The following is a 24,760-nucleotide window of genomic DNA, read 5'->3' on the forward strand; positions in this document are numbered from 1 at the left end:
CATTTCCCCAGCTTTCTGTCCAATACTCAGTGTCCAGGCAGGAGGGGCTTTATCTGGGGAGGTCCTGACACAGCAACGTCCAGAGATGAAATGTTATCTCTAATTTCTGGTTAAACCTGAGCAGACCAGCAGTGGAATGTGGTCTGGTTTTATCCAGCCAAAGGAGCAGCATGTGGGATCCACAGCACAACGTGTTTGGATGGTCCAGTCCCCGGCTGCGTTAGGAAGAAAATCCCCCTCTGCCTCATGTTAGGAGATTGTAGAATTAAGTGTGTTAAAGCTGTTAATGCCACTCTTGGAATAAGCAGCAGAAGATGAGGTAGAAAAGATGAGCAACCTCTGGTCTGCTCTAGCCTGATAATTCCCTTGAAGAAATATGAAACTTAAAAAGCTGAAATTTTACCACAAGGACAATTTAATCTCAAATATCTTACTGCTTCCATGTCAGTCCTTCACTGCAGGTGTTTTCTCTGTGCATCACTCATCCATTACAAAAAGCACAGGAATGTGTTTTAAATTAATTTCCTTTCAGGCTGACCAACTTTTTGCCCTTTTCTAGCAACAGATATTATTTTGTGAACCTGTCACAAATAGATTGAAATGCAACAGCCAGACAGCAGCAACCTGCAGGTAACACCTTGCATTAGACTAAATATAAAATGGGAAGCTTGTTTTAAAAGCCAGGTTATACACGGAGGTTTTAAATGGTTATACATTCCTTACCAGGCCATTGATGAGCACAGGCTAGCAACAGGTGTCCTGGCTGTAGTTTAGTAGAAATATTTGCAACAGAAAATTAAGGGATTTAGTCCGAACCACTATCAAATTTACTAATTCCAGCCTGGAATATCAGGGTTTATGAGCAGGGGGAAAGTCTGGGCTGTTTCTCCCATACTCTCCTGAGACAGAGATGTCCAGCAAGGAATCCTGCAGGTTCTGGTTGGTTCTGGAGAAACTGGTTGGTTCCTCCCCGGAGCAGGGTCAGCTTCCAGCTGGAAAGCAAAGCACTAAAGCAAATGCAGGAATGGTTTGTGGGAGCTGGAAGAGATGCCAGCACAATTCCCAATGTTCCTCACCAGCATTTTCTCCACAAGGAAGTTTTCCCCTGTCTCTTTCATGCTCAAGAACTACAAAGTTTAAAGCATCCAAAAGACAGGTTTTGTTTTCCAAGGAGCAGACAGGTAATGGGAAAAGCCAGCCCTCATGCAAAGCACCCGGTGACACATGGCACCTACTTAACATTCTGTCACACAATATTTTTATTTAATTTGTTATGGAAACTAATCTTCAAAGCCCTGTGCTTATTTACACATTTTGAACTCAGCTGCAAGTATTCACAGGGCAGAAACTGCCTAAAGTCTCCACTCTGAAGGTTTTCAGAAGATACAATTGAACTATTTTAAAACTGTTCTTAACGTTTCTCTTTTTCCTGTTCCGCCAGGTTTTGATGTCTCAAAGACAGCTCAAAGAAAGCAAAGCACCCAAGGCAACAGCTCTTTTTCCATTAAGTACTCAAGACCAGAAATTGTCAATCACCATTTTGTGCAAATCCTCATTACTCAAGATCCTGAACAGATGTCATGACATTATCAAAGTCTGCATGCTGGAGAACACATCTCAAGTTGTGTAAAACCTCTCCAGAGTATCTTCACTATGGCTTTTTACAACAGTTACTCCAGGTTATGTGACTCAGATGGGCCAGAAATGTGGGGGTTTGTTTGGGTTTTTTGCTGCAGGTCAACACTGAATAAGTTTGGGCACCTCATTACCCTTCTCCACTGAGGTCTACAGACCCCAATAACTGCCACAGCCCACAGATATTTGCTTTTTTGCACAAAAAAAATTGATTTCCCAGGGAATGGTCCCAGCCCCAAGGCTGCCAGAGCTCCAGGAGCGTTTGGACACCGCTCTCAGGGATGCTCAGGGTGGGATTGTTGGGGTGTCTGCACTCTGTGATCTTTGTGGGTCCCTCCCAACTCAGGATATTCTGTGACTCCCAGGTGACCCTTTTGGGAGCTCTGGCATGAGGGGAGGCTCAGACATGACACCCACAACCCCCAGCCTCTGGTTAAGGCTGTAGGAGGCTTTGAACAATCACCACAGGGAAAAAAAATCAACTCCCCCCATTCTTCACAGAAAGTCCAAGGGGAACTCCACAAACCCAAGCAAGGGGACAAAGAACAGCTCTTCTGGATAGAGGCAGAAGCCACCATGCTGCACCATAAAAGCTGCTCTGGGGCCATGGGTTCAGCACCAGGACAAGGCTGCCCAGCACAGCCAGCACACCTCTTCACCACATCTGTGACAACTGGTGCTCCAAATCCCTGTCCCAAAGCTGACAAAGAACCTGACACGAGCAAACCTGGGGAGCAACGCAGTGACACCGGAGGCTCAAACCTGTTATTCCAGGGGTGAATAAATATTTAACTTGCTGCTAGCGTGGCTCCCGAGACTGAGGAAACAATGCCTCTTCCAAAGCTTTCTGATTAGAGATTCAAATGGACATTTCTTCGTGCTGCTGAGGCCCAGCTGGGGGGGACAGGCGGCCACGGAGTCAGCGCAAAGGAATTTCTACCTCGGATCGGGATCGCTCCCGTGTTTCACTTCCCCGTGCTCCAGGTAGAAACAAAACACACTGAGATTGTAAACACATTCCCCAGCCAGCACAGGTAACCTGGAGATTGGTATTTAACAGGCAGGTCAATTAAGCATTAAGCTGTTAAAAACTTTGGCGTTAGGTCTTTTTTTCTTGTTTTCTGTTAATAAAATGGTGAATTGTCCAAAAAAGAGGGGGAAAGTACCACTCAGGATAAGTTTTGCTGTTTCTTTGGTATTCTCTGCCACTGGGTGGGTTTAAATAGCAACATCCTGGGTGAGCTGCACCGGGTGCTCACACAGGTTTGGGTTGGGTAAGAGGAACACGGAGCATTAAGGACAAATTCTAAACCACACATACGAACATCAAGATGCTGTTCAGGCAGCACATGGGTTTGGGACTGATTTTTTGTGAATAAAGGTGATCTTTAAAGAGTGCTGCAACACTCTTATGTTATGTATATGTTATAGTATATGTGGGTGGGGGTTCAGTGAAGGCAACCTGGGCCACCATGGGTGTCCAGTGTCCAGCAAACTCTCCTCGCACCACCAGCTCCTCTCCCCTGGCATACACAAACTCTTATTTTGATTACAGACAAGGCAATTAGGAGGCTCCAGATCCAAGGGAGTCCAGGACACAAAACAACTGCGGCAGGAGAACCGCCCTCAACCTCAGCCAATGCATTTGCTGCCTGTGCAGGGGAGGCATCCAAGCCAACCGCCCGCTATCTGCACAAGGCAAACAGCCTTAACCCTGCCAGCTCCCACCACCACCACCACCCCCCAAAAACCTCACTGCTAATGCCATTTAATGCAGCTGAAGGGCCGCCCTGGGTTTTGCAGCGTTTCCTTGGCGTGGGGTGTTTGTAAGTGGAGAGGAGTGCCGGCGTTGCCACGGCTGGAAATGGCTCTTTGTGGCCGTGACACGGCTGCCCTGGTGCCAGGGCTGGGCTGGTGCCATGCTGGATGACAGAACCCAAAGCCAGAGCCCCACAGAAACAGGATCGCAGCTCTCCGCACGTCCCCGTGGCTTTTTCCCCTCTTACTGTAAATGGCTGCGAGATGTGATATATAAATTTATCCCCACACGCACAGAGTCCTGCTTGAGTTACGGCTGCAGAGGGAACTGGAATTTCATTTCCTAACGGTACAACGACCTCCTCAGCACTGGGTTCTTGTGGTTCTAAATAAAAATAAAACCAACAAGGAAAGAAAAAGAAGAAAAAAAAAAAAAAGGCAAAAAAAAGGAAACCCAAGGACTAATCACCCGCGGCAGTAACTCCTCAGTGTGTTGCAAGCATGTGATCTTAATTTAGTACTACAGAGCCTGGGCTTGTTTCCTGCTGCAAGTGCTGAGCAGCACTGCTGCTATGGAAATCCATATGGGTCTTACTCCTTATAAAATCATGTATGAAATCCTGTTGTACACACACAGTGTTTTTTACTTGATCGCTCTTGCTCTTTCACTCATTCTCTTCCAGTCAAGAAGACTCCTAATTTAGGCAGTTGTTAAGCACCATTTGTCCTATAAATGTAATTTTTATCCCTAAGCCAATTTTTAATTTTTTCACTCATGGTCATTTACTTTCTTGTGACGATTTATTTGATCTGAACACATCAAGACAACATCCAATCCCAGTGCATTAATGTATCGTAAGGCTGAAAATAGCTATTTAATTAAGCAAAACTGTATCTGGTGAAGACTAAGTAAAAAATAAATCTAAACCAGAGGATTGCTGCAAGAAAACCAACGTACTGCAAACCCCACTGCACTGCCTTATTCCTTCAATTATTTCTTCACATCACGGAGGCCAAAGAGGCAGAAACCTAAACCCCAAACCCCACCAGCAGCAGAAACGTGCCTGGGAGGGACAGGGCTGGAGAGCTCCAGTGGACTGTAAAAAGCACAAGGACTTTTGATCGCCTTGGTGACAAACAACAGCAGCTCCCCCAGCCCTTCCTGAACCTACAAAATAAATGGAGTAACTAGAAGAGAACAAAAAATAAGAAGTTAACACGGTGATACCAAAATCCTGCCGGCAACGCCTGGCGTTGGCCGCAGTGGTCAAGCAAAATTCAGGAAATAATCACGAGATGCTCAAGCAAATTTGATGTAAATTATTCCCAGAGCTCAGCTGCTCTAACAACACTCATCCCTCCCTTTTCCCCAAAAACAACCAAGGAGCAACCCTTCCAAAATGCATCGACTCAAGTGCTGTAACCCACAACAAAGGGTGCAGTTCTCAGCACCAGCTCGGGAAGGAGCAAGTGCCAAATAAATCCCAGATTTTACAATCAGCACTAAAATAAAGTGTTATTTATAAAATAAGATATTACAGTACATAATGCCATGACCCCTCTGAACTGTGAGCTGGGAACGTTAGGAGGTCTGTATTTACACAGGAACAGATAAAATTAACTGCAGGTGCCTCCCTTCCCATGGACAGTGACTTCCAAAAACAACACACTTACTACAACGTCAAGGAAACTCTTCCCATTGACATTTCTCAGGACAACATTACACCTCTTATCTCATCTATCAGAAAGGACAAGAAAAAAAAAACCTGTTTCTCCTCCCAACCCTTCCACAAATTACGTGCTCAACTGGAGCTACACGGAATGTCTCAGATATTCCAAGTTGGGGTTCGGCCGCTTCCCGCCAGGAACAGACGAAGCCCATGGGGATGCTGGACCTGCGAGGATCAGCAAATGTGAGTTTAAACAAGATAAAGGAGTTTGGAGCCGTGTGCCACCTTGTCCTGCCACGATAGTGGAGGTCTGTGGAAGAAGTTGTTGAATGGGAGATACGGGAAAGGTTGAGCTTGGCTGTTTACAGAAGAAAGGGGCAGATAACAGGAGATCTCTCCAGAAACAGCTTCCTCTGTGCCATCCTTCTGCTGTTTAAACTGAGGAGTAATTCATTATCTTCTGCACTACACCTGCTGGTGGGGCATTCTCTGGAAATACATATTTACTCCTATGTGAATTGTGACAAGCAGTATGGGAAATGTGCTAAGAGCAGCTCACACATTTCACTTATATAATATATGAAGTATATGTAGGTCATCTCAACATGAGTTACCAACCTCAATGGACCCACAATGCCTTTGGTCACTCATTCTTCATCTCCTTAGAAGTGACAGCCTTTGCAAATGAGCTTCTCCAGCTCCACACCAAGGCACAAGGCAGGGCTCAGGTGTGCAAAGTCCTGTGCAAATTCAAACCCCGTGGATGGGGTCTGACAGCCCAATATCATCTCTGATTTCTGGGGACAGGACTTCTTGGGCTACAAACCTCAGCTATGGAAGGTCCTCATCTTCCACTGAACTCTCAGGACAGGCTCTCATTTTCATGGACCTTTCTGCTTCTCTCCCTTCAAGGTTTTCACTCCTGCTCTCCTCTGTCACCTCAACTATTCACACAGAGAACTGAATGTTTCCCATCCAAGTATCCCTACTATTGCCCAGACAGAACAAAGATCAAAGAAACAATTTCCTTTTGTGCATTTTAAGCATTTGTGCTCACACCATGGCTGCAAACCCCTGTAAACAGGACTTACAGAGCAAAGCACCTCACACTGAAAAAAAAAAAAGAAGTAATAAAGAAACTAAAACCCAAGACTAGGTCTGTTTGCATTCTCTTGGCACCTTTCAGTCGAGCTGATTCCCCATGCAGATAAAAACAACTTGAGGAAATAAAGCAAAGCTGTTGGCCAAACTACCAAAATACAGAGTTTGATTTGAAAACACAGCAGCAACTGTTAAAGGTGGGACAAGTGTCACAAAGGGCACACCAGGATAGCAACCAGGAGCTGTAAATACTTCACCCAGTGTCTACAACAGTGCTGTTGTGCCATTCTCTGGCAAGCAGGTCAAGCCTGCTCCTTGTACTTTGTGTTCAAAATTACATGGCAGCTTAGTGTAAGGGATCAGAAATAACCACCCACCTCTGCTTGGCAGATGGGTTTTTCTAATATGCCAGCCCCAAAACTGACTCCACATCTCCAAGCAAAACATTGTATTTCATTCTGTACAGCAGAAGAGACAACTTGTAATTTAGACCAAGACTGGAATCTTTAACGTTAATTTGGGGCATCTCCCTGTAAAGCTTTGATTGTAATTTTACTCACAACAATAAAGCTGTTATTTTGTTGTTATGGTTTGTTAAATTTCAATCTTTATTACAACCCAAGGATTTGGTGTTATCATCCAACGGTTGATGCCACCTGGGAGCCTCACAAAAGTTTCCTGTTAATATTTAACTATTTATTACTCTCCAATGTACAGCATCTTGTAAACATCCCTGTTCCCTTTAACCTGCTCCTGCCAAACCTGCTCACTCACTGCAACCCCAAATCACAGGAAAGTGGTCCAGGCACGTCCCAAAAATAAGTGATGGTCCTTGAGGGTCCCTCCCAGCTCAGGACACTCCACAATGCAATGATTCTAGGAGCTGATATGTGAGAAACTGAGACAAATGGAGATACACACAAGGACTTGGGGATAGTTTAAGAACAAGGTCCACCTGATTTTTCTAAACACAGATTATTACTTTTACCTACGAAGCCCATCCTGAAAATGAGGAACAATGATATGATCAAGGCACGAGGCAAAACATCCAAGTTCTGCTTTCTGCAGAGATAAGGGAGGGACAAGATTCCTCTCCTCAAGGCCACGGGGAAGGATGTTGTAGTAAACAAGGCATGAAAGAACGAAAGCTATGCTGACACGTGGGCATGAGGAAAGATGGAATTTTAGATACGTTATATAAACATAATCCTGACACAGAAAACAACAAATCTACACCAAAACAGACGCACAGTTTATAGCACAAATTGAGCTGTCCATGAGTGAGAAAGGTAATGGAATGGGAGGAAGTATAAGATTAACCACAAGGAGATTATGCTGATAACTAATGATCTACACAGAAATGTCAGGCAGAGGTTAAGATTTTAATCTGGGCAGAATTCATGGCACAGTCATGAATTGTAAACATCGATACTGAAACTAAATTTGTGCTTGTGGGTGACGAGACTGAAAACTGAGAAGGAAAAGGAAGGGGACTCACTCCAGATCCTCCTTCCAGCCTCACCTTCCAGAAAGGATGAGGAGAGAGAGAAAGGCAAAGCATCACCTGAAGGCCAGTTGTGCAAAGAAAAGTGGATTTTTCTGGGGGGCAGAGCTAACTGGCCCACCAAACAGATTTTTTTTTTTTTTTTCTGAAATTACCAGGGTGTACAAACTGTTCAGTGCACAGTCATGAAGCAAGCTGCCCTAATCCAGGCTCACCAGGAGCAGGAGCACTGATCCATCCTCCACTGATCCCCAGCACCGTGCTCCATGCTGTACTGTGCCTTCATACGCTTCACAGGTGTCACTTCAGTTTTCCCTGAGCATACAGTAAGTTTTTCCAAAGCAAAGTGGAAAGGAAAAATGGATGCAGTATGTTGTTAACCAGTATCAAATCCAGTATAACATTCTCTCAACTCTTTGAGTCGTTGTGGCCTCCTCAGCTCCTGCCCATTCCTCTCCTCACCCTCCCCTGTTTGCCCAAAGCTCTACACATGCTTGCCACAGTTTATTTCAAGGCATAAGAATTTCCTTAGCAGGACTGAAATAGATACTGTTTGCCTGCAGAGCCAAGCAATGTGCAATGTATTTTTATTTACTACTCACCCTCATCATCCTTGGCATACCAGCAATGCCCATTTTCAAGTAATTCACTGTATACGAATATGTGGCACTGCACAAATTATCCAGCTTGGCTCTTCCCAGATATCCACTGACTTAACAGCTTCTCCTTACAAACACACCGGTCCCTGGAGTTTTTTTGTGACTGTGCTACATCCCTCTGCTGTTCTAACCTAGATGCCAAATGAGAAATGATAAAAATGACCCAAAGTCACACAATAACAACCCTGAGGAAAACCAAACGACTGGAGATGAGCACAAAAACCATTAACTAAATTGCACAAGCCATTAATCTGTCTCTCCTTGTAAATTATGCAAGAGAAAGTTGTAATCTGAAGGCATTTAATGCCAAACCAGTTGTGCCATCTCAACAAAGCCAACAACAGGGGAACAGAATCACCCAAAGTTACACTGAACTCAGGGGAGATCTTTGATTCTCAATCCTCCTTCCAGAACAGTTGATGGCTCCAACTGTCAATGGTCAGAAATGTGAAAATTCTGCTTTATTTCACACCATGGTAAGCTCTTAAAATAAAACTGACTGCCACTGAGGTCACGGGGAAGTGCAGGAGTAGTGAAAATCCCATTATCCATTGGTGAGGCTGTGCTGGGCCATCGGGACAAACAGGATCTGCTGACATCCCCCACCCCTGCAGGCGTGTGCCACGGTGCTAAAAACCTTCACTTTATCAGCACAGGACTCAGATATGGTCTAATCAGCAGCTGCCATCAGCATTGTCCACTGCAGAGCAATTAGGATTATTCAGAGCTCTCTAATTGATGCCACAGCCTCATGGGGTAGTTACTGGGGAAAGGGTGGAAATCACCTCACAATGGAGAGAGCCCTCTGGGGTAAAAAAATGACACAAATCAGCATTACCTAACAAGAAAAAGAGATAGAATTCTCCTCTACAAGTAACCTGAAGCCACAGCTGGTTTCTCCGGGGACAAAGAGTCTTTTTCTTCACCAAACTCCAGAAGTTTCAAGTCCCAGCTCAGAGCTGCTGGCACCAGAATCAATCTGCTGATGGAAGGGAGCCCAAGGAGTTCTGGAGATGCCACCCAGCCCATCCACCTGTCTGAGACCACCTCAAATACTCTACCTGGACATTTTTCATGGTTGCTTGTGTAAATCCATCCTAAAACTAAATTTTGCCTCGAAGCACTTCTCGCACCAGCTGAAGTTTATGGAAGTCACAAAGCAGGGCCCAAAACCTGTCAGTGCCAGGAAGAGACTGGCAGCACCCCAGTGCCCATCCAGCACTTGACCCTCTGCAAACACCCAGAGCAAAGCAAAACACTTGGCTCCAGCTGATTGCTGAGTCCTGCTCAGCCTCCTCCAGCACCAAAACAAGGCGAGGATTTGAACCAGAGCCACTTCAAATCAGGCTCTGGGTGGAAGGACGTGTTCCCACAGCAGAGAGAGTCACCGGCAAATCTGAGCACCGAGAGACCCACAGCACGTTTGAAAAACACAATCTGGAGTTCTTTTTGTTATCAAAGATTAAAGCATGTGGAAAAACAACAGGCTCTTCCCTGGTGCTGATGAGCGAGCAGCGTCACGGGGCCGCTCCTCCTTCTGCCATGCAAAACACGGGAACGTTTTTCTTATCACACCCACCAAATTCACACACTGTACAGGCTCGAAGCACAACATTTCATATTTCCCAGAACAAAAACTGATGCTCGATGCAGATACCCAGTTCAAGTGGACTGGTTTTGCGGACTAGAAACTCGATATCCAAGCACTGAGAGAGCAGCCAAACACTACATGAATTATTGAAGCAGCTCTGGAGATAAGGTTATTGGAGTGTGGAAGAGAAGCTTAAGGAGATCTACACAATGCATTTCTTTTGTTAATTTAATAATTGTAGAGATGCTGATGAGAAGTTGTTTCAGATAAAGCACTAGTTTCTACATAAATTGCTTTATCCTTAAGTCTCCAGGTAAGACTGTGTCCTGTGTACTATGTGCTCCCCCTTCCCAGAAACAGTGTTCAGATTCCCAGAGCCTAAAATCCACAGAACTGAATCATGAGAGAACAGGTTTATTGAGCTTTAAAGGCTTTGCTTCAAGTACTGTTTTAAAACAATAGCCTTATTCCTTTAAGCCCTGTTAAGGCTCCACTGGGCGAGACTCTCAGACACTCAAGACATCACACTGAGGAGCTCCATTTCCTCTCTGGCTTTTGGGAGCTTTTGAGGGGTACTTAGAGGGAGCTCTTGGGCTCCTCCATCCCAAACTGAAGCTGTGTAAACACATCAGTGTGATCAGCCTGACTTCAGAAAGATGACATCCAGAAAAGACTGAAGACCAGAAAAAAAGCAGTCCTGTTCATTTCATTAAACCACTGTTCTGTATTTGTACTACCCAGAGTATATAATTGGATTGTCTTCGTAGAAAAGACAAGAAGAACATTTGTCTGATACTCAAATTTAATGAATCCTTTCATTGCTCATGAAGTATTAAAATCCTTGCAGTGCCGTAACGCAACATGGATGTGCTTAATGAAGTTGAAAATGGAAACAGAAAAATGCTTTGTTATCCTGTGATGTCTGTGGAATTGCACATGCTCCTGGGAAACTAAAACACAGGGATAGGGCTTCCTGCACAATTCCTGAGATTTTCTAATCAAGCCCACCTTCATGTGCAAACACTCTTTATGTACTTTATCCATCATAAAATGCTGCTGATATGACAGAGTTTGTCTGGAGCCTCTGTGTGAGGGATTTCCCAGTGCCCAGATCAGTGCAATAGCTGGAACTTGACTTTTTTGCTGCAGATTGCTGAGTGAACTCTCAGTTACTGCAGATATTTCAGAGCAAACAACTCAGAAGCTGACAGCGTCTCACTCACGTTATTGGAAGTGACACTGCCAAGTCCAGAAGCTCTGCCACAGACCCCAAATAATCCATCCCTGGAACACCCAGTGTCAGACTTGGGCTCTTCACATCCACGGGGGAAAATCAGCCAAGAGAAAAAAAAAAAAAAAATCAGCCTCATGTTGTGTCATCAAAGTGCCATGGGAGAATGTCACATCCCAGCACTCAACTCCTTCCTCTCTGCAGGGAAGGAGCATCTGCTCCTGCACCTCTGGAACACTGTGGAGAGCCCAAGCTCCTGCCCTGGGACCCCTGCTCATGAGGTTAGAGCCTTGCAGTGCAATAATGCTGTGAGCTCTCAGCACAATTCAATTCCCGCAGCTACAAAACCAGAGAAAAACATCAAAAATTGGGCTGGGAATTATGGCTTCACAACTTCAAACCTGCCTGCTCCCCTACCCTATGAACTTTCCTTTCCTCACACTCTACAGTCCAACAGGCTTTGTTTTGATGAACGCACTGTGACCAACCTCCTCCCTCCCTGCTCCCCACAACTCACATTTCAAAAAACCATTAAATGAGCAATCATGCCCAGGGGTCAGACCCAAGTGAGCTGAGAGGAGCACGAGGGAGGAGAAAGGCAGAACCGCAGACGTCGCTGCTCAGCTCGCAGGTGTTTGTTCTGATCTCTGGCAAACCTGCTCCCTAAGCTCCCTTAACCCTGACTTAAAAACCATCAGTCTTATGCTGTAAGCTGAGCTCAGGCTCAGCGCATCACATCAGGGCCCTGAAATTCCAGAGTGGCCACACACCAGCACTGATCCCGTGGAGTCCTAAGTGACCAGCGTTTGATGCATACAGCTCCAGAAACCTCCAAATTGCACTGAAAACAGCCTAAAAACCTTGCAAGCTATGCACTCTTCATCAGACCAATCTTGCTAAATACCTGCCACCCTCTTATGCTTATGAACAAGGCATAATTCCTGAGAAGGGTCACAATTCCTGACAGTTCACCTGTCCAGCACCTGCCAGTGCATCAGCAACTGCAGTGTGAGAGCTGAGCTCTGCAAAAGGTGAAACTGCCCAAATGGAGCAGTAGTTCTTGGCATCTTTGGAAAAAGGAACCTCTGACCTAATAAACAAGATTAAAATCACATTTTTGTTTCTGGAGTGCACCAAAACCACGCACACCCTGGCTTCTTTAAAATCTCACTGAAGAGAATCAATCCCAATATTCTGCTGAATGCTATTCTAACTGGACTTTCCAACCCTTTGGTGGGATTTCCTTCAAAACATCATCTTCCTCAGAGCCTTCAGCCCTGAAGGTGCCCAGGAGGCAGGAAAATAAACACAACCTCAAATTAAGGAATTCCTACTGAGGGTACAGAAGCTCCTTCTTAGTACAGAGCATCCAATTCCAACTATAAAACTGTGTGGACAAAAACGGGTGCTGAGCATCCTGCCCTTTTTTGTCACTTTAAACCCAGATTCACAAGGAATCCAGACTCTTCACACAAAACCATTAAAGCACTCAGCCAGCATTGAAGCACTGCACGGAGCCAAAGTTAATTCTCTGTTTGTTTTCCACGTCACAAGCCAAAAGAGAAGTCAGCCCAGTGCCCCCCAGTACCCTCATCTAAAAAACTGAGATAAAGACAAGGCAATGGCTGTGATCCATATCTCCCTGCACACTTATGCAATGCCAGACAAAATCTGGGGTCAAAGCAGGAACTGAAATAACTACAGGCTCATTCCAAGCAGGCAATCCCAGTCAGGACCCCCACAACTTCCCCTGACACAAGGGTTTTTTTCTTTCCCACCTAACCAACAGTCTTAATTAAGCAGCATAAACATCCCAGCAAGTTCATTCACATCCCTCAATGGGAATTTGCAGACAATTATAGGATATAATTGGGAAGCCTAATCATTGAACTTGTACCCAACTATTGTTACAAGCTGAGAGGAGGGTGAGTGCTGCTTCCTCCAGGACATGGCTGGTTATTCCCCAGCTCTGTAATTAATCAAAAGGTCCTGAAATCCTCAACCTTTCAGTCAGAAACAATCTTTCTGCTGGTCACACCTGGGAGGTTTTGACCTTTTTTTTTGGAGATTTTGTGTTTTGTTGGGATTTTTTTTAAGCACAGCCATTATTTACAGAGGCAACCCCTGTCAAATCCAATTCCTGATAGGGAAAGATGTTTAGGAGTGCTTTGCCAAGTGACATATTTCAGTTGGTCTGCTCACACACTCTGAATGCACTTCTTTGTACAGACCCAATAGTTCACAATCCCTTCACAGCCTTGAACAAAGATTTCCAGTCCCTTCCCTGTAAAATCAGACTGTTGTCCCATCACACAGCTTACATTTATTTGTCTCATTTTGCCTAAATCTGGGAAGGAGCATCAGAATTGCACTCGATTTAGAATATTTTTACAATAATTAAAATATTTAAAATGCAGAATTTCATTGCCCTGCCTTCATGAAAGAGGTGTAAAGGGAAGAAAACATACAGAATAAACAAGCTGGCTAATTCCCCATCCTTGCTTACAGCACCAAAGCACCCTGAAGATCCAGCAGGATTTGCTCTGAATGAAACAAATCTCCTCCTCCCTGAGCAAACACATCACATCAGGTGAACCATTTCCTGCTCTCCCATTCATGCATTACCAACACACATTAACTCTGTCACTCACTATTATTATGTTTTTTCACATGCTGACCTCCCCCTTGCACACCCAGACAGCAGCATTTTCCAAAGAATGTGTCTACCAGCTCCCCTGCTTTTTTATCTAACAAGGGGTAGTGCAGGTTCCCTTGTTTAACAAAAAAAAAAAAAAAAAAAAAAAAAAAAAAAAAAAAAAAAAAGGTAATTTGGAACCGTTCTTGAAGGGGGAAAAGTTCCACCTGAAACACTCTTGGAACTCCCAAGGAGTCAGCACTGAGGATCAGAGATTTAAGAACACCTTGAGTATCCTCAGTGCTGAACCACTGCACACCACACACTGAACTCCTTTCAGCCTCCCCAGGGGCCCAGACTCTGACACAAATAAGGGTTTTGGAGAAAGGTGAAAGAATTAAAATATCAGCTTGAACCAAACAAGGTGAAAACTTCTCCAGTTTTTACCTCAGCAGCAGCAAAATACCTCTTTGCCTTGACAAGACTTTTGTACAGGAATTCATATCTGTTAACTATGGGGAGGAATTCTCTGTATTTACTGTGTATTTACATTTCTACAGATGACAGTTGCTTCTGAAGTGCTGCTTGGGAAGTGGGACAGGAGCAGAAAATCCTCACTTCCCAACCCCCAATTTAAGTAAAGGTGCAGCAGTGAAGAACCTCATGAAACATCAGCTCAGCTGCACATGTGGGGATTTCTCAGCAAGTTGAGACCCTTTGTATGGAAATCCTACAGCCTTGCATCACCCCAGCTCAGTGGGGAAAAGCTGCTCCAGATGCTTCTTCCCCAGTTTTGTTTGGTGTTTCCTAAGGAGCATAGCCTTAAATAGTCATTTGTATGGAGGGATTGTTTCCACCCCTTCTCCCCCAATTCTGGGCTGTATCACAACCCCAAGCACCATAAATCTCTTAACTACTCTTAATAAGCTCAAGTGAATTAGTTTAGGATGTCTCAGCGTTGGCAAAGTGTCACCACTGCCCCAGCTATGGGCCCTCAATAAAGCTGGAGCTTGGCAGGGTCAGCACAGACACCCCAGTCAGATTATCCGGTGTCAGCTTCCATCTGGCATTTGTCAGAGCAAGAGAAAAGAAGAAAAGGCAGCCCTTATCAGATCTCCAAATAAAAGAAGCACTTCCACTTCATGTAGTAGCAACTGGAAAAATTTCCTTTGTGTTTGAAGCTTTAAAAATATCTTTGCCCTTGAGGTTGGCTGAGTCTGCTCAGCACTTTGAGACCCCTTTCCCATACAAAGGTAATAAAACCAAGCTCATGGTTACAGAAATTCCCAGCACATAAAAATTACAGGAAGCTGTTGCTAAGTAATATTTCTACCTAAGTAAACATCACAAAGCGTTTCCCACACACACCTCTGAACTTTGTTATTCAAAGCTGCCTTGAAGATGTTCAGAGTGGCAGAATTTCTGCTGGCACTGGGCTTGCTGAGAGTGCTCAGTGCTGTTTCACAGCAGTTGAAAGACATTTCAGACTGAGCAATGTTTTTCTCAGGGCTTTGTTGTGCTGCTTGTACCTGGGAACAAAGCAACTCCTCAGTTCCTTACCTGTCCCATATCTGTCCCAGAATTTTCCCCAGATAAATCACAGGGAAATTAAAGAGAGATCCTGTTGTATCCCTTTGTCTCTAGATTTGTTTCCCAACATGATAGAAAAAAAAAAAAAAATCACAGAATGTCCTGATTTGGAAGGGACCCACGAAGATCATCGAGTCCAGCTCCTGGCTCTGCACAGGACAACCCCAAAAATCCCACCAAAACCAGGAAAAACATTCTTATTTTCACACAGCACCTTTCTTTAGCAACTCCTCGCATGTTAATTATTCTAGACTCTCATCCTTTCCATCTGCTGATGTACATCCTCTTCAATGGACACAGACTGTGTCATCTACTTTCCACCAATCATTATTTTGCCACAAATTCTAAACTGCGCTAATGGAGGAACAACTTTTGTTTTTATCATAGAAAATGAGACAACAGATGGAAAAAAGGAGCCTGCTGACAGACCTGAAATGGCCCACATGCATAGTAACTCAAATTTCCTGGTAGCAAGAAGAGATCAAGAGGATAACAGATTCCTACAAAGGTCTCATTCAGGATGAGCAAGGGAACTTGAATTCTATCTTACCTTCTAATGAATGAAGCCTATAGTTCACAGAATTACAGAGTTTATCTCAGGATGGTTTAGGTTGGAAAGGACCTCAAAGCTCATCCAGTGCCACCCCTGCCATGGCAGGGACACCTTCCACTGTCCCAGGCTGCTCCAAGTCCCAATGTCCAACCTGGCCTGGGACACTGCCAGGGATCCAGGGGCAGCCACAGCTGCTCTGGGCACCCTGTGCCAGGGCCTGCCCACCCTCTGAGTAGAGAATTTCTCCCTAACATCTGGCCTAAATATTTCCTCTTTTAGTTTAAAACCATTTCCCTTTTTCCTATCACTGCTTGGCCTTGTAAAAACTATTTCAGATATCCATCCTTATATTCCAGGAATGTGGCCCTTCAGTGTTCACCAAGGGACTAGTCTGATACTGCAGATCATTTTGCTGGTAACTTTTATTTGGCCTTTCCACTTTTCCTTCCTATTGCCTTACTCCACTTCCACATGACCTGACATGCAATAAAAGGCTGAACCTGTCTTTATAATTAGACTGTCAAACCCATCACGCTGCTGCAAGTTCTGTATGGACAGAGCAGTCTGGCTGCAGGGAGAATTGGCAGGAAATCCTATTTCAGAGGGAATTGTTCCTTCCGCAAGAGGAGTGACAGACGTATAGAAAAAAAAAAAAAGGACGTGGAAAAAATGCAAAATATGAAAATCATGTTTGGCAGATCCAGACTGAGGTCTAGGACGTGGCATTTCCAGCATTTTTGTTGTCTGCATTCTTCAGCAAAGGCGGTCTCTGCAGTGCAGGACCAAGAAGCCAAGAAGTACATTTTGATGGCAATAAAATAACTGTGTATGTGCAAAAAAAAAACCCTGTTAAAAATGTCAGTGAAGAGGTACAAAACCCCCAGAACAGGAACAGCACTTGGCTGCCATAAACAGCATCAGGCTAGACCCAAATTCCAAACAGACTACACATTTCCCTCCCTGCCTACCCAAAATATAACATGAGTTGGCCTTAACTGAACCGACTTGGTTTTCACACCAACAAGAATGATTTAGGGAAAAAAAAGAGAAAATTCTGAGGAAGCACATCCTGACAGATCTCAATCCATTGTGCATCCACCTACACATCCCTGCACTCAGACACAGAGTCCTCAATACTCCCCTGGTTTTTCCAAGGGTGCAGCTGCCCACAAATGGTTTCAGTTGCTCCCCACTGGTTCCATCCCCAACCTTTGCTCCAATGTCTGTAAGAAGATCCTTTATTTTGTTGTCCTGAACACGTTATCACCAACTGAAAAAAAAAAATAAATTCCAGGCTGGAATTGTAGCTACAGGGATGATTCAAAGGCTTGGATGTGTGCCTTGGAGATAATTCCATGCTGTAACTGAAAAGTTAGTTTTGGAGTCAACTGGGATACTTACAGTGATTAAATAAGCAATAATTAAATAAAGAAGGGATAACACGGAGCAACCACAGAGAGCTGGCAGGGGAAAGGCAGGGAATGGTGTGGAAGGGATGGGGGACACTCCAGCCCCAACTTTGCCACTTCCCACACACTCAAGACCTTCCAGAGAATCACAGAGTCCTTAAGGCTGGAAGATACCTTTGAGACCAAGTCCAACCATCAGCACCACCACTGTGTTCATCTCTAACCCCTGTCCCCAAGTGCCACACCCTCACTGCCTCTGAGCACCAGGGATAGTGATTCCAATGCTTCACAACCTTCCCAAGCAGAGGTTTTCCCCAATCTCCCATCTAAACCTCTCCTGGGGCAACTTGAGGCCATTTCCTCTCATCCTGTCCCTTGTTCCTGGGAGAAGAGACCCCAGGCTGTCCCCTCCTGTCAGGGGGTTCATTTTCTGTGACATCTTCAAGCCTTCCCACAGGTGCTCTCCCACATTTCTTGCCCATCTCCCAATATTTTCCAGCCAGACTCCAAGCTGAGCAGGCTGGAAAAGCCAGTCAGCTTGGGACTTGTCTCTGTCAATTGACACCCACTCTGTCAAATCAAAACAATCAATATTTACATATCCTTTAAGGGTTTTTCCCAGTCCCAGGGCAGCAGTTTAGACAGCAACAACTTCTCATCCTGAAATGCAAAAAAATGAATAAAAAAAAAAAAAAAAAAAAAAAAACAGAACCAGGAGATTCTACACAAGTTTCATTAAACAAACCAAGGGTACAAATAACCTAGGTTAAAAACTCCACACAAAACCAAACTTCCCTGTGAAAATGATACCGAAATTGCTACATTTCATTCTGGTCAGAAGATAAAGAGAAGAAATAAAAGAGAATACATTTAAATCCAGAGAGCCAAGAGACCTCAGCACTGTATTAGCTGCTGAAGATTCCCAGATAAGCTGCAGAAAGGCAGAGGGAAAGATTTCATGACATTAATACCCTGGGTACTGGGAGCTGCTGCGAGGCTCTTCAGGCTAAGGAAAGCCAAAATACAATTCACACAAGCTTTTAATAATCTTGACAAAACAATTACACATGCTAAGGATACATAAGTGCTGGCACGAGAACAGAGGAGGCAGCGATTGCACCGGCAGGCTCCTAAATAAATGTCACTTCACCTCCACCATCAGCGTGTGCTCAGAGTCTAAAGGCTCCTCACAAACAGACCAAAAAAAAGTCTAAAAAAACCTCTCAGGCTGTCAAAACAACTGCAGAAGCACAGGGGCAGGTGTCACAAGGCACGGGATCACACAGATCCCAGCTTGGGCAAAACAGCGGCTACCAAAAAATTAAAGTCCAAATCCAAACGTTCAAAACAAAGATAAGCTCAGCTTGTTAAGTGGTTTGGGAAGTGCATTCCAGTCACTGCACAAAATATGCAGGAGCACAGCTTCCCAACTGGTCCTTCTGCAAGGGACACACAAAACCAGAGCATCTGTGTTTAGTGCCTTTTGAAAGCATCTTCTGATTAAAATCTCAATTTCTGGGTCAAACAGACTGAGCTGAGGCAGGTACTGGACAGGTGCCCTCCAATAAACTCTTGCACAAGAGGCTCAGGAGCTCAGATTTCTGTCCCAATGGTAAAATATTATCATTAAAATATTACATTTCTCCAGGTTTTATGGAAACAGGCAATTTTTAAAGGAGAGAAAACCATCCATTCCAGTCTGCTGCAACACAGCCCCAGAAAATTCACAGGAATTTTGAGGCATTATGGTCTAGGCACTAAAAAAGTGCCAATTAGACTTTTAACCTTAAGAAACAACAGAAAATATAGCATATGAAATGTGTAAGAAACCAGGTTTCAGTGCTGATGTAACTGCATACCTGAAAGTTTATAAATAAAATGCTTTACAATCTTATTTTTCATTTTAAAAAAGGAACACACATACACACTTGCATCTTCTTGCTCATACCCTGTTATTCTGGCCACAAAAAATAACCACTTTCTTTAAAAGGAAGCTGGACGATTTTGGGGTGAGGAGTAGCAGAGGAGAAACCACATTAATTGCATTAGTTTGTGCATACTGGTAGGAATTCCTCCTCAAATTTGGCACTTAGCACTCAGAGCTGCCCTTTAAAGCTTGGCAAGAATTTCTCTCCAGCCCACAAGTTTCCTAATTTCGTCTCAGGGCACACTGGCTCGTTTGGATGCATGACCTCCAGAAAGGCAGACAACCCTAAATGTGTCACTCTCACCTCAATTCACTTTGCTCCCCGTCAGGTCAGATTTAACATAAATCAAAGCCAATATATAATTAAAGCTAAGCTTAAGGTCAGTTCCAAGTTAGGAAAAAAACAAATCTGTATGAAATTAAAAGCAACTCTAATACATTTGAGGACTGGGGTGGCAGCAGCAGTGAGCTTTTTGAGCACAGCTTCTCCCCTGAATCAAAGCCCCGGACTCAAAGCCCTGTAATTTCTCCCTCTAGCCCATCCAGGTCTTCTCTCCTCCTTCTTCCTTCCCCTCCAGGTATGACTTGTCTTCCAGCTTCTTCTCTGTGCAAATCCTGCTCACTCATCCACAGACCTTTTATGGCAGGAAGGTTTTGGTACAGATGAAATTACACTTTTCCAGAATGGGGTTTATTGCACTGAGACTTTTCCCCACTGCTGTGCTTCCACCTGCTGCAGCCTCTCAGTCAGTCTGGACTTTCACTGCCTATCCAAACCCCAATAAACACACTCTGAGTATCAACTGTTGTACAGGACACTCACAGTCCACTAAAATGGTGAACTCTGGGCAGTTCCTGACTCTGCAGAAGAACCAAACGCAGAATTCTGGATGCCTTATAAACACAGGTGAAGGAACTGCTCAAACCCACCCCAAAGGCTCTCTCTTTACCTTCTAATATCAATTTTCAGCTCTGATTTTAGGAATCTGTGCTCACCGATAGCAATCAGTAGGCACCTATCAGGCCTCAAAGAATCACAGAATGGTTTGGGTTGGTGGGACCTCAAAGCTCATCCACTGCCACCCCTGCCATGGGCACAGACACCTTCCAGTGTCCCAGGCTGCTCCCAGCCCCAATGTCCAACCTGCCCTTGGACAATCCCAGGGATCCAGGGACAGCCACAGCTGCTCTGGGCACCCTTTGCCAGGACCTCACAGGTCAAAATCTGACAGCAAAGCCCCAGCTGAGACCCCTCAGTGTGCACTCACCTCTCTGGCAGCGATCATGTGTCCAGCAGCGCTCGATGAAAATCCCATTTATCACCGTGGGGGGACAGTTGCTCTTCCCTTTCACGGTGCCTGGGCACACATCTCCACACTCTTCTTTGTCATCCTTGTTGGCCACAATGTAATTGTCTTCTACAGAATCCAAAATCCTGGACCAGTCGATTGTGGACAGGTAGCAGAGCTCGTTGTTCTTCTCAATGCGCACGGCGCCCCGGGTGATGTTCATCAGGTTGTAGAGGCCAATCTCCTTCAGGTGAACCATCTCAAAGATCACCAGGGCGTAGTTGAAGAACAGGTGAGTCCCTCTGATCACAGTGAGGTTGGGGAAGAGGCCCTTCAAGCTCTCCAGGCCGTACACACGGAACAGCAGCAGGTAGTCTGTGATCATGGTCAGCTTGGGGAAGCTGAGCTCACGGAAATCTTCGGGCTTGGTTTTGAACATGAGCAGGATCTGCAAGTGGCCCTCGATCACAGTGCAGTTCTCCAGCATGTTCAGCCTGGTCAGGTTGTTGCGGATATCCATGCTCCTGCAAACTGGGAGGCAAAGGACAGTTTATTTATTTAACAGAAGGTTAATTGCTGTCGTTTTCTAAATGCTCAGTTTTGTCCAACCGTACTGAGCTCCGCTCAGGACACGTGGCCCCCTCAGCAAGGCAGGCATCAAGTGTTAAGAAATCCAGTGTGGGGAACATTCCCTGGTATATGGTTACAAAACAAAAGCATTTCATAATTTTTTCTGCCATCTTGAGTCCCTGCCTGTTGCCTCTATCACGACTGCAGTGGTAACACCAGTTCTGGAACATCACTTGGCACTCACAAAGCGCAGAGGTGTCTGTGCTGTTTTCTCTAGGTAGCTGCCAGCAACACACCTACCTCATCTCAGATTGTGCAATTAATGCCAGGGATTAGAGGGAGTCATTTTGAATGGTTGCAGGGAGGGGAAGATAGGAAAAGAATAATGGCCAGAGATGGTAGTTCTTGGGAAGAAAGCAGGAAAACCTGGAAATGCACAGGAGCACAGCCCACGCTCCTGCCCAGACTCTGCTGACAGGAGTAATTTACTGAATTAGTAATTTTTGCCCTGAGCATTCTTCTCAGATGAGGTGTTGGGGCTTTTTTTGTTATTATTTTTTCAAGGGTGCAAATCTCCTTGTCCTGACTATCTGGGCAGATTATTTCATAGAACCAGTAACCAAAGAACTGGCAAAGTGAACAAATACATGAAGCATAAATTAGAAGATAAACTGAATAAGAAGAATCCAGGCCCCAGCAAAACGAAACAGAATGAATAGGGAAATATTTTTTCAACTCTAAGCACAGGTAAGAAATCAAGAAAATTTGCAGCCCCACCCTCTACAGCACAATAAAACTCCCTGTGACAACCCTTTTGAAACCAACTCCATAGAAACATCAGGCAGGCCTTAATACTCAAATCCAGGCGGATTCCTCCTGAATTTTTCCTTTTTGAAGACTGCATCCACTCAAAGGGTTCTCTCTTTTGTCTACAGCTGGGCCAGTGTCTTCCCTCTGCATTTAAGAGCAAAAAAAAACCAGGCTCTTTCCTCTTTTTTTTTTTTCCTCACTATATGTAAAGTTCACCAACTATAAAACCACCACATCACAGTTCCAAGGGATCACCCAGCCTTACAAAACTGATGTGAACACAAATATTTCATCATTAGGATTGTCTGACTCCTCCTGGTTTAACACAGACCACTGCTGTAGAGGCTAAAACCAAATTCTATGCAAATATCTTAATGATTATTCAAAAATTTGCTCTACTGACTACAAGACAAAAAGAAATTGGCAATACTAATATGGGATTTGAAGCAATGCTATTGCCCAATGTGATTTTTTGGCAGTATATCCAAGTAGTTTCATAAATTGCTTTCTGGAAGAAAAAAGCTAATGCACACAGTGCCTCAAGGATTAAGGATGTACTTGGAAAAAGTGGGAAAAGGAACCTGATGACCCAGCAGCAACCTGTACTGCTGCACATCCCAACCTGGGACAAAAGACCTGGGAGAGCAACAGATTAAGTTTAAATGCTCTGGATATTTATTTGCAATAAATAACATGGGTATTTCTAAAGAAGCAAGTGCATGGCAGGTCAGGACAGTGAAAGGAGAAGTAACAGAAGGACACATAAGGAAATGAAAGATGGAATTCAACGTACAAGCCACCAGTGCAGCCAAAATTACCAGATAAACTCAAACTCCAACATCTTGGTTGTTATTTATTCTTGGTTCTCATGACTGTGGGGCACACAGGCAGTGCTGGGGTGGTGCCCACCACAGGATAATGTACTGCCTGCTGCAGTGGACAGCTGACCTCAAGGAAAAGGAAAGGTCAAAAAATACAGACCAGGAATTACTTCTGAGAGTCAGAGCTCCAGGCTATTGCTGTGGCTGAAGGCCACGAGATGCATGAATACCCTGAGCACAATTGCCTCTGTCTTTCATCATTTTGGGTAGAATGAGGTGAGTCACCAGGGGCTGGACACAAGCCCTGCACCCACACTATCCCAGGTGTGCTGCCTGGACAGGGCACCTTGAGCAGGGGGGGAAACATCTGCAGTCAGGTAAGTCAGGACAAAGCCACAGGAGTGCTGTGGCTGTATTTTCAGGCTGTGGAAATCTTCCTTTTCTGCAGGAACAGAGCTAAGGAGCTTGGTCTGGAGGAGTTACCCTGGGTGGGCAGCTGCTGCTTCACACAGTGCCCAGCACTGAGGAAAGTCACAGTCCAGTCTGGCAGAGGAATGGATCCACAGATCCACAGCCAGCAAGGATTCAGAGAGGATGATCTCAATCCCACATTGGCTGGGTGGGAAGGAGCTCAAAGCCCACCCAGTGCCACCCCTGCCATGGCAGGGACACCTTCCACTGTCCCAGGCTGCTCCAAACCCCAGTGTCCAACCTGGCCTTGGGCACTGCCAGGGATCCAGGAGCTGCTCTGGGCACCCTGTGCCAGGGCCTGCCCACCTCCCAGGGAACAATTCCTAATTCCCAATATCCCATCCAGCCCTGCCCTCTGGCAGTGGAAGCCATTCCCTGTGTCCTGGCACTCCTGGAGTTCACAGCACTCACCCCTTTCCTTAAACACTCAAACCCAGTCAAATTACTCTTCTCCTGAACCTTTCAAGCTTCTGGAGATCACCACTAACATGAACCATGCTGCTCCTGGTCCAAACAGCCCAAAAGCTGCTGTAAGATCTTCCAACCTCCACAAAAAACACCAAAGCCATCTAAACACCCCCACAGGGTACAAACCTCCCTCCCTCCCAGCTCTCCCCATCCTGACACAGATTCTCCACTGGATGCTGCAGGAAAGGTGACCAAAGGCTAACAACTCCAAATAGTTTGAAAAGATGTGTTAAGAACAAAGGTTAGCTAAAGGTGAATCTAAAAAGAGAGGAGTGAAGCTTCTGAAGAGTTAAAAATATAAATCTACCAGAGCTGGAAGTATAACGCCCATCATTCATCAGCTACTTTTCCTCACATTCAGAGAAAAATCAGATTTATTTTTCAGGTTCTACTTCAATTTAGTTTTTAAGAGATAAATGGTATCTAAGCTCCTTCTTTTTAAGATCTCAAAGATCAAAGAGAGTAATAAGGAATTAAGAACATCTGAAACAAAATATGCTTTTTAGTCAGAGGTTTCTCCATCTTTTCATGCCTTTGAATTTTCAGCAGTTTATATCTCCTGTTCATGCAGTAGCAGCTTAAGTCACCCCATAAATTTATTGTTACCAAGACAACAAGAAGCAGTGTTAAGCAAAGTAATAAGTGTTTTTCCACAGCTTCTCTCAATAGTATTTCTTCTGCAGGGACAGGGGAATTAATCAACCATTCAGTAGGAAGGCAAGGCAGGTTTGATCCCAGAAGAAGGAGAGCAAAGTTGAGCCATCAATTATAACACAGACAACCTGGTTTCAAAAAAACACATAAATCAGCTTTCAGGGAAATAAAAAAATCACAAATTGATTCTCCAGTAGTAGGCCCAAAGCTGCTCCTGTGTGAACTACTGGCAAAACCTCCACTACACATAAATTCCTAAATTTCAGCAGAAACAGCAGCAGAGCTCTGAGCTGCCAGAGGAAGCACTGCTCCATCCCTGCTACCAAGCTACTCACTGAAAAAACTACTAAATCATCCTAGACATGTTCCATCAGCCCCCCAGAAAACCAAGCTGAAGCCACGCTTTTTTAAAAA

At 44.7% G+C, this 24,760-nt stretch overlaps 1 protein-coding gene across 2 annotated transcripts in view; it reads right to left on the reverse strand.

The window, feature by feature from the left end:
- The window catches only part of INSR (insulin receptor), a 42,392-nt gene extending 21,320 nt beyond the window's left edge, over positions 1–21,072 (reverse strand). For both annotated transcript variants that reach the window (XM_062510421.1, XM_062510422.1), the window contains exon 1: positions 20,532–21,072. In XM_062510421.1, coding sequence (XP_062366405.1) covers positions 20,532–21,072 — 541 coding nt within the window. The remainder of the gene's footprint in view (positions 1–20,531) is intronic.
- Positions 21,073–24,760: the final 3,688 nt, after the last annotated feature.

This window comes from Cinclus cinclus, chromosome 28 (assembly GCF_963662255.1).
Source record: "Cinclus cinclus chromosome 28, bCinCin1.1, whole genome shotgun sequence".
Lineage (NCBI taxonomy): Eukaryota > Metazoa > Chordata > Aves > Passeriformes > Cinclidae > Cinclus > Cinclus cinclus.